General features: G+C 44.6%; 1 protein-coding gene across 1 annotated transcript in view; it reads right to left on the bottom strand.

The window, feature by feature from the left end:
* Positions 1 to 6,085: 6,085 nt before the first annotated feature.
* Positions 6,086 to 11,841, bottom strand: part of SCIMP (SLP adaptor and CSK interacting membrane protein) — a 19,072-nt gene continuing 13,316 nt past the window's right edge. Inside the window, exons 4-5 of the mRNA XM_024736389.1 lie at positions 11,148 to 11,221; positions 6,086 to 9,215 (exon numbers count right to left, since the gene is read on the bottom strand). Coding sequence (XP_024592157.1) covers positions 9,040 to 9,215; positions 11,148 to 11,221 — 250 coding nt within the window. The 3' untranslated portion in view covers positions 6,086 to 9,039. The remainder of the gene's footprint in view (positions 9,216 to 11,147; positions 11,222 to 11,841) is intronic.

Raw genomic sequence — 11,841 nt, 5'->3', positions numbered from 1 at the left:
TCTTAAGACAGGCAAAGTAGCAGATGTCTACTATGGGAGGCTGCAGGGGAGAGCATTACAGGCAGCAGGAAATATCTATGTAAGGCCCTGTGGCAGTGTCTGAGAAGCTGGAAGCCAGTGAGTGGATGGTGAGAATGAGATGAGCTTGGAAAGATTGGGCCACAGAATGTCTGGAAAGCCACATGTAGGCTTCTTGGCTTTATCCTAAGGGTAACAGAGACCTATTAGGGGTTCAACAGGGCAGGGTACCTGGGTGTGAGATGGGGGAGCCACCATCCCACTGCACCTGCATGAAAGACCTGGAGCGGGAACTACCCAGCCCAGCCTAACCCCTTATGAATTCCTGACCATAGAAACTGCGAGAGAGAATGAGAGGTGGTTGTTGTTTTAAGCCAGAATTTGGGCGCGATTTGTTAAGCAGCAATAGATAACCAGAATGTGAAGCACCTGTCACTATCATGTAATTTTCTTTGTATCAATTTTCTTTGCCATATTCTCATTCGTCAGTGGTGTTGCTTGTGATTCAAGTCATTTCCCCCATCACTCTTATGTACTTTGTGCAATGCTTCTTCTTTTGTTTGTTTTGTTTTGGTTTTGGTTTTGGTTTTGCGGTACGCGGGCCTCTCACTGTTGTGGCCTCTCCCGTTGCGGCGCACAGGCTCCGGACGCGCATGCTCAGCGGCCATGGTTCACGGGCCCAGCCGCTCCGCGGCATGTGGGATCCTCCAGGACCAGGGCACGAACCCGTGTCCCCCGCATCGGCAGGCGAACTCTCAACCACTGCGCCACCAGGGAAGCCCAATGCTTCTTCTTTTGTTGGAAGATTTGTAATTTTACTTTGTAATAAATTTTCATTGTACAGTATTTTAATTTTATTATACAATGTTTAAATCACCTGAGGGACAAGATATTAACTAGATAGGTGGGAACAGACATGGATATTAAGTCAGGAGGGATGTTTGCAAGGGGACTAACTGGAAGTTGGGTGAATATTTTCCTGTTTTGACGAATTTTCCCTACCCAGATTCATAACTGTGGATATTTAGATAGTGAGTATTTGAAAAATTAGGACTCCCTGGTTATCATCTTTGGGGCAGGGCTGTTTTGTTGGTGATGAAGGGTAAGGACCCCTGAATCCCTATATTGGAATGATTTTTGGTTGCCTTTGAAATCTTCGTAATTCACCATGACTTCTTTGACATAGTTACTAACGTTCAAGAATCATAGAGATGGAAGACACTCTGGAGATTATAGCCTTCTATCTCTTTTTTTGAGCATAATCAACCTTCCTTCCTCCCTTTCATCTTCTCTCCTTCCCTCCCCACCTTCCTTCCACAATATTTATTGAGATCCCTTATGTGCTAGCCATTGAGGATACAAAAGTGAACAAAAATGGGTATTGAAAAAAGGCCATGGGACTTCCTTGGTGGGACGGTGGTTAAGAATCTGCCTGCCAATGCAGGGCACATGGGTTCGAGCCCTGGTCTGGGAAGATCCCACATGCCACGGAACAACTAAGCCCATGCACCACAACTACTGAGTCTGCACTCTAGAGCCCGTGAGCCACAACTACTGAAGGCCGGACGCCTAGAGCCCGTGCTTTGCAACAAGAGAAGCCACCGCAATGAGAAGACTGCGCACAAGGAAGAGTAGCCCCCGCTCGCCATAACTAGAGAAAGCCCCTGCACAGTGACGAAGACCCAACGCAGCCAAAAATAAATAAATAAATTTACTTAAAAAGGAAAAAAGGCCATGGATGTTTGTGTTTTCTTTATCATGAGCAAATGTTTATTGGGCCGTTACTATGGACTGCTGTTTTTTTTTCTGCATGCAGTTTAAAAGAATCTCTCACTATGTAAATCAGAGACCAAGTAAAAGCAAGAAAAGAGGAGAGAAAGGAAAATATCTTTAAGTGAAGACAATAATCTATTAATTTGTTTTAACCATTGATTTTGCTGTTTGGTCTGAGAAATGTTAACAAATTTATCTAAATTATCTTAAGAAATTCCTTCAATGTACATGCAAATTACAGGGGTAACAAAGAGATCTACATTAATTGTCTCATTTCTAAAAAGATATTTAAGTAAATAATTCAATTTTCTGTCTGAATTACAGAATACCTCCAAACAAAGTCTGGGCAAAATATTCAGTTATTTTTTTCTTAACAGCAAAGGCCATTTTGCCCATAACGTGTGGACTTCTTAATGCACCAGTAGGTGGCAGTAGTTTGCAACCCGTGGTTATTAACAGATTAAAACACCTTAAATACACTTTTATTTTTAGACAATAGAAAGCCTCCTAGTCTCCTACAAGGATCATATGGCTTTTGGCTATTCCTACCCTGTGAACTAAAAGTCTACATCGGTGAAAAATGTCCACGAAATACAGTACAGTTAAATTTTAAAGCAAGTACCGCGGTTAGGACTGAGTGCTTTCACTGAGGAGGGCACAGATAATATTTGCACTTTCTCCCTCAGTATCTCTGTCACTTCCTTCACTCCTTACACAAATACTTACTGAGCACCCACCATGTGGGTCACTGGAAATACGGGGGTGAGTAAAGCAGCAACAGTGCAGCCCCCATGGACCTTGTAGTCCCCTGCAGATGGACAGATATGTAAGTTCCACTTTCATATTACAACAAACAATACTAGAAAGGACATTTTTATACATGTTCTTGAGTTTCTCTTGGGCAGTGGTTCTCAAAGTGTGCTCTGAGCCATGAGAGCGAAACTATCTTTTTTTTTTTTTTTTGAATTTATTTTTGGCTGTGTTGGGTCTTTGTTGCTGCATACGGGCTTTCTCTAGTTGCGGTGAGCGGGGGCTACTCTTCGTTGCAGTGCATGGGCTTCCCATTGCAGTGGCTTCTCTTGCTGTGAAGCACGGGCTCTAGGTGTATGGGCTTCAGTAGTTGCAGCTCGCAGGCTCTAGAACACAGGCTCAGTAGTTGTGGCGCACGGGCTTAGTTGCTCCGCGGCATGTGGGATCTTCCTGGGCCAGGGCTCAAACCCGTGTTCCCGGCATTGGCAGGTGGATTCTTAACCACTGCACCACCAGGGAAGCCCAAGAGAGCGAAACTATCTTTATAAATAATATTAAGATGTTATTTGCCCTCACTCATGCTTGCTGTCTCATGAATGTACCATGGAGCCTTCCAGAGGATACATGATGTTGATTTGCAACACACTGACTAAAGAATCAGATATGAGAATCTGGATATTTTTTATTAAGCCAGACATTAAAGAGATTCACAAAAAACATAACACAATGCCACTCTTCTCACTAATTTTTTCTTGGTTTGGGAAAATGTAATTATTTTAATTAAATTTTATTTACATTAATATGAAAGAATTGTTATTTTAAATGAATTCATAAGTATCTGAAGTCTTTCTCGCTTTTACTTTCCAATAAGGTAAATATCAATAGGTATCTTCTGCATAAATGGAATCTCTTTGGTGTCCTCAGTCATTTTATTTATTTATTTTGCGCGGGCCTCTCACTGTTGGGGCCTCTCCTGTTGCGGAGCACAGGCTCCGGACACACAGGCCCAGCGGCCATGGCTCACGGGCCCAGCCGCTCCGCGGCATGTGGGATCTTCCCGGACCGGGGCACGAACCCGTGTCCCCTGCATCGGCAGGCGGACTCTCAACCACTGCACCACCAGGGAAGCCCCCTCAGTCACTTTTAAGAGTATGAGGGAGACCTGGTACCAAAAAGTTCAAAAGCCACCGTTCTAGGGTGTGTATTTTGAAGTAGGGTTGCTGGGTCATATAGGATGTCCACAATTTCAGTTTTGCTAGATGTTGCCAAATTGCTCTCCAAAGTGGCTAAAGCTGACCTTTTAAAAAAATCCGTATACAGTTGTTGTTTTTGTTTTCAGGCAAATATGAAACTGTAAAGAATTATAGAATTGTTATTGAGCTAGGCTAATGATACAATAGAGATTTGATATATGAAATATTGAATATTTTTTCTGAACAACAGTGAGAGATTCAGGGTAATTTTATGTTTAGTGTACTTAGAGGAAGAAGCTTTTCTTGGCCACTGAGAATAGTGTTGTAGAGTGCCAACATTAAAAGTATTGAAACTTTATTTTTGTTTGGCACCTCATGGGAGGTAGATTTAGTTAAAACCTAAGCCATATTCCACTGACACTCAATTTGTAAAAAAAATGCTGAGGCATCTAATATTAGAAAAGTAATAATTCAAAAGCTGTTAGTTCATGGGTCATCTTGTGAGAGTTTATTTTAAGCAATTCAGGGTGCTTTTTTGATGTAGAATATTCAAATTGTACAAGCATAGTTGATCTAATACTTTAACTGCCTTAAATTTTGGCAATGAGATGTGGGTAAATATACAAACTGACTTTTACAGTTGAAGGACCAAGATGCAACAATATTAATTGGCTCTTTCTTACAATGGTTTTGCAGGTAGTGATTTGTACACTCCACTCTAGTAAAATGCACTGTGGCCACAGTCAACTGCTACCTACCTGTCTATTTATGGTGGAAGGTTTTCAGCAACCAAGAGTTAACCTAGGTGGGATTTCATTCTGCCACACGGCCATGACAGAGCATACAGAGAAGGTGGATGGGCTAGGTTAGAAACTGAAGCACAACTCAGGAGACATGTCTGAGCAGTAATAATACTGTTGATGCAATGCACATCACAAGAGCAAATGGAAATTGGTTTTTTGTCTGTTGTTAGGAGATTATCCAGCTACTAGTGCGGCTACCTGAGGGTACTGTGTCTTCAGCTGAGAAGAAGATCTGCTGTATCTATTTGTGTCAATAGCCAGACTCACAGCAGGTAATGGTCTCTAGAGTTGTTGATCCAGGTGTGAATATGTTTGAAGGTGTAATTCTATGTGGCGTGTCCTTTCGAGGGGAAGATAAACTAAATCTGCTGGTTTTAGACTTTTGGATTACTGATTTTATTTGAATGACTGCAAGCAGTAAAGAACTTAGAAATCATCTAATTCAGCTATTTTTAGGATAGAAGAAAATGAGACCTAGGGAGGGTTGCACATTCATTTGAAAGATGTCTTTTTAACACTCACTCTGTTGAGGGCAGACACTGACCTGATCATGAATAAGTAGAGTGAATGTATAATTTACCATCCAAGCCAGGACACTTTTTTTTTTTTTTTTTTTTGCGGTACACGGGCCTCTCACTGTTGTGGCCTCTCCTGTTGTGGAGCATAGGCTCTGGACGCGCAGGCTCAGCGGCCATGGCTCACGGGCCCAGCTCGCTTCACAGCATGTGGGATCTTCCCGGACCGGGGCACGAACCCGTGTCCCCTGCATCGGCAGGCGGACTCCCAACCACTGCGCCACCAGGGAAGCCCCAACCAGGACATTTTTGAGAGTGAAATCGGGTGCTATTAATAATTATGACAAGGCATTAAACAAAAGCCAAAACTCCTGGGCAGGGTCTTCCCTGGTGGCGCAGTGGTTAAGAATCCGCCTGCCAATGCAGCCCTGGTTCGGGAAGATCCCACATGCCACGGAGCAACTAAGCCCGTGTGCTGCAACTCCCGAGCCTATGGTCTACAGCCTGCGAGCCACAACTACTGAGCCCGTGTGCCACAACTACTGAAGCCCGCGTGGCCTAGAGCCCATGCTCTGAAACAAGAGAAGCCACCGCAATTAGAAGCCTGCGCACTGGGATGAAGAGTAGCTCCTGCTCGCCGCAACTAGAGAAAGCCCATGCACAGCAACAAAGACCCAACGTGGCCAAAAATAAAAATAAATAAATTTATTTAAAAAAAAAAAATGGGTTCAATCTCTAGTCGGGGAACTAGATCCCACATGCATGACACAACTAAGAACATGCCACAACTAAGGAGCCGGCGAGCCACAAATAAGGAGCCCTGGAGCCGCAACTAAGGAGCCTGTGTGATGCAACTAAGACCTGGTGCAACCAAATAAATAACTAAATAAATATTAAAAAAGAAAGATCCTGTGAAATCCTGATATATCTAATTATATCATCCAAACTGGAAACAACTTTGTTGGCAGAAAACATGGTTTTATTATAGGTGCCCTGTAAAAAATCTCAACCAAGTTACACACACCCAGAGAAAAATAATTTGTTTTTGTCAAACTGGTAGGTTTTCCATTAATGATAAACATTCAATAAATATTTATTAAGTGCCTACTATGTACCAGGGTTTGAGATGGACACTGGGAATATAGCAGTGAGCCAGATAGCTTCCACCCCAAAGAACCCCCAGATTAGGAAGGAGGATGGAAAAGTAACTAGGCAATTATAATGCAGAGCTAGAAGTGTTTCTTTAGGGCCAAGTACAGGGGGAGCAGTGGGATCCCAGGGGAGTTCATTCATTCATTCAGTTGATCATCATTCAGCATATTTATTGAGCATCTACAATGTTCCTGGGCACTGTGCTAGGAACAGAGAAACAGTGGGGAAAAGAGAGACACAGCCCCTGTCCTCATGTTGCTTTCAGTCTGGTGGAGAGAAAAGACAGGTAAACAGGTAGCTACAGCTAATGCTATGAGAGGGGAGCCTCTAAGAGGGCACTAAACCCAAATTCGGGGTGGTGAGGTAAGGCTCTAAGCAGAGATGGGAAGGATCATAAGGTGGGGAAGAATGTTCCAGACCGAAGGGACAGTACTGTGCATAGTCGCAGGGGCAAGAGAGGCCACGGACAAAGTCATTTTAAGTGGATGGAGCAAAAAGCTTGTGGAGTGCAGTTGCAAGGTGGTGGGAAAGGAGAGCATTGGCAGGAGATAACCAGTGACCAGAGCCTGACAAATCTTGTAACCCAAGAGTTAAGGAGTTTGGGCTTTTTCTGATGATAATGTGTAAAGAAGAGATTTAAGCAGGGGAATGAAGTGGTCAGACGTTCACTTAAGAAAGTCACTGGCTGCCATGTAGAAAGGGGATTGGAGGGTGAGACACCAGGGGCAGGAGACCAATTGGGAGGCTGTTGAAGTTCCATTGGCAAATGCTGGCAATGACCTAGGAACATCCAAGGAGAACATGGACTGATCAGAGAGCTACTTGAGAGGCACAATCAACAGAAAGTGGGGAACACTGGAGAGAAGGACTCCAGACATATGCTAGTTTCTGACTTCAACAATGAAGAAGATAGCAGAGCACCAGAAGTTTGGAAGTGGGGATAGGTAATCAGTTCTTTTCAACGTATGTTGACTGTGCGGGGCCTATGGGAGAGGCATCTGGAGATGTCCTGGGGGCGACTTGGTCTGGAACTGAGGAGAGAGCGCAGCTGGAGCCTGCGACTAGAAGTCTTCATAATAGAGGGGAAACTGAGCCCCTGGGTGTCAGTGAGGTCACTCATGAATGTGTGGAGCGAGATGAGGGTGGGGACAGGGACAGGACCCTGAGAAAGACTGGCATTGAAGAGAGGCTTCAGAGGAGGCAGGCTCGCAAATAAGGCGGAGACAGGCCAGTCAGGCAGGAGGAGAACAAGGTGATGGTGGTGGCCAGAAACCAAGAAGGAATTAACATGTATCTGGTATTTACTTTTAACTTTTGGCATAGATGTGGATGGTTTACAGACAATTTACAAGGGGAAAGCATACATGTGAAACCCTTCTATCCTTTAACCTTTTTTTTTTTTTTCTGTAATTTAAGAAACGAGTCCTCTCTTTGGCTCACGGAATACCAGAGTTCCCTAAGGCCATAGTTAGAGAACCACTGGCTTCAAAGGAGGTATTATAAGACGCTGGTAGTTTCCTTGGAGTCTAGAAAGAGAGAACTGGGGAGGAAGGACACGTCCCCACTGCTCCTGCAGTGGTTGAGGGCGGAAGCTTAAATATGGCAGGAACATACTTTCCATCTCTTGAGGAGGAGCTCAGTCCAAGGGTCACCTTTTCACCATTCATGGTGCTCTCCCTGCAAGCCTGTTAGCTGGATTTCCCAGGGGTCGCTTAGAAGTCAGCATCTTGTGAGTTTGGTTAGAAAGAAGTGTCAAGTCCTCGGGCTCTAGCAGATCAACCTGAAGGGACCGATGATGTTCAGGGCCTCCAAAGCTGACATGGGCCTTGGCGACCCCTTAGGACACTTGTTTAACAGGACAACAGCCCAGCTCCCCGAGCATATTGTATCGGAGTTTCTGCCTCCCAGCTGCTTGGGGACAGGGATCTGGCAGGGAGGGGCTTGACGCTGTTTGCCTTGAACTCTACACAAGGGAGGAAACAGTAATGAAAATATCGGAGGAGGGTGTTTAGCCCCCTGAACTCTCATCTTGAATCTGCCACGTAATCACCCCTTTCTTTCCTGTTCCCCATGATTTTTCCTGGGGAAACCTACTTTCCCTGTAGCTCCCCCAATATACAAAATGAACACCTCTATGGGTGACTTCTGTCCTGTGGTCTGGAAGGTGACTTCTGTTCTTTGTTGATTGTTATGCTGCGGCTGGCAAGCAGCGGAAAAACCCTGGCTGGGAACTTGGGTCTCTGTGGTCAGTTTGGCTGACGTCATAGAGAGGCCCTGGGGTTTGGGATTGTGTAGGTGGGGAGGGTCCACAAGAACAAAAACACTCCCCCACCCTTGAAGGACACACAAGGTGTGACGGGTGGCTTGCGCACAAGAGCGCTTAGCTGTAACTACCACCCGTAGCCGCTCAGTGTGGGAGATGGGGCGTGGGGGGGCAAGACATGTGCTTGGTGAGGGCTGTGCTGGGGATAGGAGCCTGGGAGGCACTGTACAATCAAACGCCAAGTTTTAAGATCACTTGGAACCACACAAACAGGGGAAGAGTGCCGGGAACTGAGTGTCTCCTCACGGGTGGGGACGGCGGAACCCAGTGGTCCCCCGCCTGGAACCTCACTCAGCAGAAGCTCAAGGACTGACTCCTCAGAGCTGAGCGTGGGCGTCTTTCCTCTGGCTGCGATTATCTGATCACTGATGCTTCTTCATCTACGATTCAGGAAGTGCTTATCTTACAGAGCTGGTACCATTACCACTGGCTTTCGGACCCGGATACCTACTGAAGTTCGACCATTCTTGACGGTTTAAAATAAGCTGTGTGAACGAACCCTCTTCTGCTTGTCAAAAAGAAGAAGCGGTTGTTTCAAGATGATGGTTTTCCATATGTGCAGGGTTATCAACGTCATCATAGTCATCGTCAGGCTCAATATAGCTTGGGACGGCCATTGTCTTCTTATTTCTAACTTTAGGTACTGAGGAGTATGCAGCTGGTGGCCGACTTGGGGTTTCCTGTGGGGCTAGAATACACAAAAAGGTATTAAATGCAAAGCTATTGTGTGTTTATATATTTTTGACCAAGTGGCTCTGCATGATTTTCATGGGTTTCGGTGATCCTCCCACTTCTTGGTGGACCAGATCCCCATTTTACAGAGAAAACTAAAGCCCAGACATGACACAGTCTCAGGCTCACCCAAGTGAGTAAGTGGCAAATAGTGGTCAGACATCTTGACTCCCGTGTCTCTTTGCCTGACTGCACTGCAGTAGGAACCATGAAACAAGATTAGACAAGAAGCTGACCAGAGCTAGTAGCCAAATGAGTAGTGTTGTGTTCATAGATCTAATTCTCATAAGGAAGTGATACAAACCGTATTTCCTTTTGGGCACATCCCTCACAGTGACTTACAGTGCTTTCCATAACTATCTATAATTGCTCATGTCCACAATCCCTCTGCTAAGAAGGAGGTGGGCAGTGGTGTTTTCAAAAGGTGGAATTAGTGGAGGATGGGTACATAGCAAATGGACTAAAGTGGTAGGAAAAAGATAGTGAAACAGCTCAGCTCCACCTTTGGTGGGACCTGGAACTGCCTCACCGCAATCTCATCTTTTCCTAAGAGAACCTGAAAAACAAGCACCATTTCATTTCACACAAAGTTCTGCAGTTAGATCCAAGTTCATCTTCAGGGTCCAGAAGTCACTAGCTGTGTGGCCATGAGTAGGTCGCTTAACTTCTCTGTGCCTCAGTGTCCTCTTCTGTCAGAGGGACATAATAATGTACCTGCCTCATAGAGGTGTTGAGAGGATTAAATGAGATAGTACCTATAAAGTGCCTAGCATGGGACCTGACACACAGGGCCTGATCAATAAATGTTAGCTAATATTATTATTTATCCATTCAGTTAAAACATTTTCATCCATTATCTACTAAGCTCCAGGCACTGTTCTTAGTGGTGGGTAAACAGTGGTGAACAAGACAAGAAAGGCACCTATTTCCTAGAGTTTATATTATAATGGAGGAGATAGATAATGAACAAATGAAGGATAACTAAATAAGCCCATTTAGGATTATTGCCATAAGCCTCATAAGGAGAATTAGCAGGATTTCTTTATATAGGATGGTCAGGAATGGCCTCTCTGAGGTGCTGACATTTGGACTGACACCTGAAAGGTGTGGTAAAGCCAGCTCTGTATACAGCTTAAGGAAGAACACTCCAGTCAAGGGAACCAGGCAGAGTTTTTCTGATAGGATATCTGAGAGGCCCAGTGTTCCTTTATACCCATGCTGCAGGCTGGAATTTGAATGTGAACTCACACATTGAATACTGGAAGCATTGGTACTTATTCTGCCCCCTTAAAACTTAGTTCATCTCTTTAAAACAGGTTGCCATGTATAGCTGATTCACTTTGTTGTAGAGCAGAAACTAACGCACCATTGTGGAGCAATTGTACCCCAATGAAGATGTTAAAAACAAAAAACAAAACAAAAAAAAAAACAGGTTGCTGCCATCTGCAAATTCCAGTGTTATAGACTGAATGTGTGTGTCCCCACAAAATTCATATGGTGAAGCTCTAACCACCAGTGTGGTTGTATTTAGAGATGGGGCCTCTAAGGAAGTAATTAAGGTTAAATAAGGTCATAAGGGTGTGGCCCTGATCCAATAGTATTATATATATATGTCCTTATAAGAAGAGACACCAGAGAGCTCTCTCCCCTCCATGTGAGGACACAGGGAGAAGGCAGCCATCTCCAAGCCTGGAAGAGTCCTCACCAGAAACCAGATTGGCTGGCACCTTGATCTTGGACTTCTAGCCTCCAGAACTGTGAGAAAATTACTGTTGTTTAAGCCACATTGTCCATGTTATTGTTTTATGGGCAGCCCAAGCTGACTAAACACCAAGATAAATTTATTATTCTACCCTGAATGAGACTGTTATCAGCAAAATACACTCACAGGCAACTTCTGGAGAAAGCACACCCCTGGGTGGCAGAGGGGGTAATTGAACTGAGAATTGATTGGTAACATTCCTGGAAGAGAGGAAGAAGAGGAGTCAGTGTTTGGTTTTGATCACGCCTACTGATTTAAAAGAAAACGTCAAGGAAAGTGGATAGAGTTGAACATTCATATCTTGGTCCCTGAAAACTGGAAGCATTTCCTTCCCTTTCTAGGTCTTGTATCCCATTTGTAACTGGCACTCTAAAGAAACCATTTCCTTTAGCCCAGGGACCAGCTGGATTTGAGGGAAGGGAGTTGAAGTACTATAACTTAGAGGTCATCTTCCTGTGTTCATCTGAGCTGGATTCGAAGGGGGAGGTAAGCACCAGGTGTATTTTGATTTGAAAAACAAATGTACTCGTAACGCTAAATGTACACACACCATGTGACAGCAATACTGGGTATATATCCCGCTGACCACCAAAAGATACGTTATAGAATGTTCATCGCAGCGTTATTCATAACAGCCCCAAACTGCACGCTACCCAAATGCCCATCAGCAGTAGAATGGATAAATTCATCATGGTTCACTCCCACAGTGGAATACTCTATGGCAGTAAGAATGAACAATCTAGGGCTTCCCTGGTGGCGCAGTGGTTGAGAGTCCGCCTGCCGATGTAGGGGACACGGGTTCGTGCCCCGGTCCGGGAAG

The sequence above is a fragment of the Neophocaena asiaeorientalis genome, unplaced genomic scaffold (assembly GCF_003031525.2).
Source record: "Neophocaena asiaeorientalis asiaeorientalis breed wild unplaced genomic scaffold, Neophocaena_asiaeorientalis_V1.1 scaffold129, whole genome shotgun sequence".
Taxonomy (NCBI): domain Eukaryota; kingdom Metazoa; phylum Chordata; class Mammalia; order Artiodactyla; family Phocoenidae; genus Neophocaena; species Neophocaena asiaeorientalis.
Note: the sequence above shows the minus strand (reverse complement) of the source record. Positions and strands in the feature narration are given on the sequence as shown.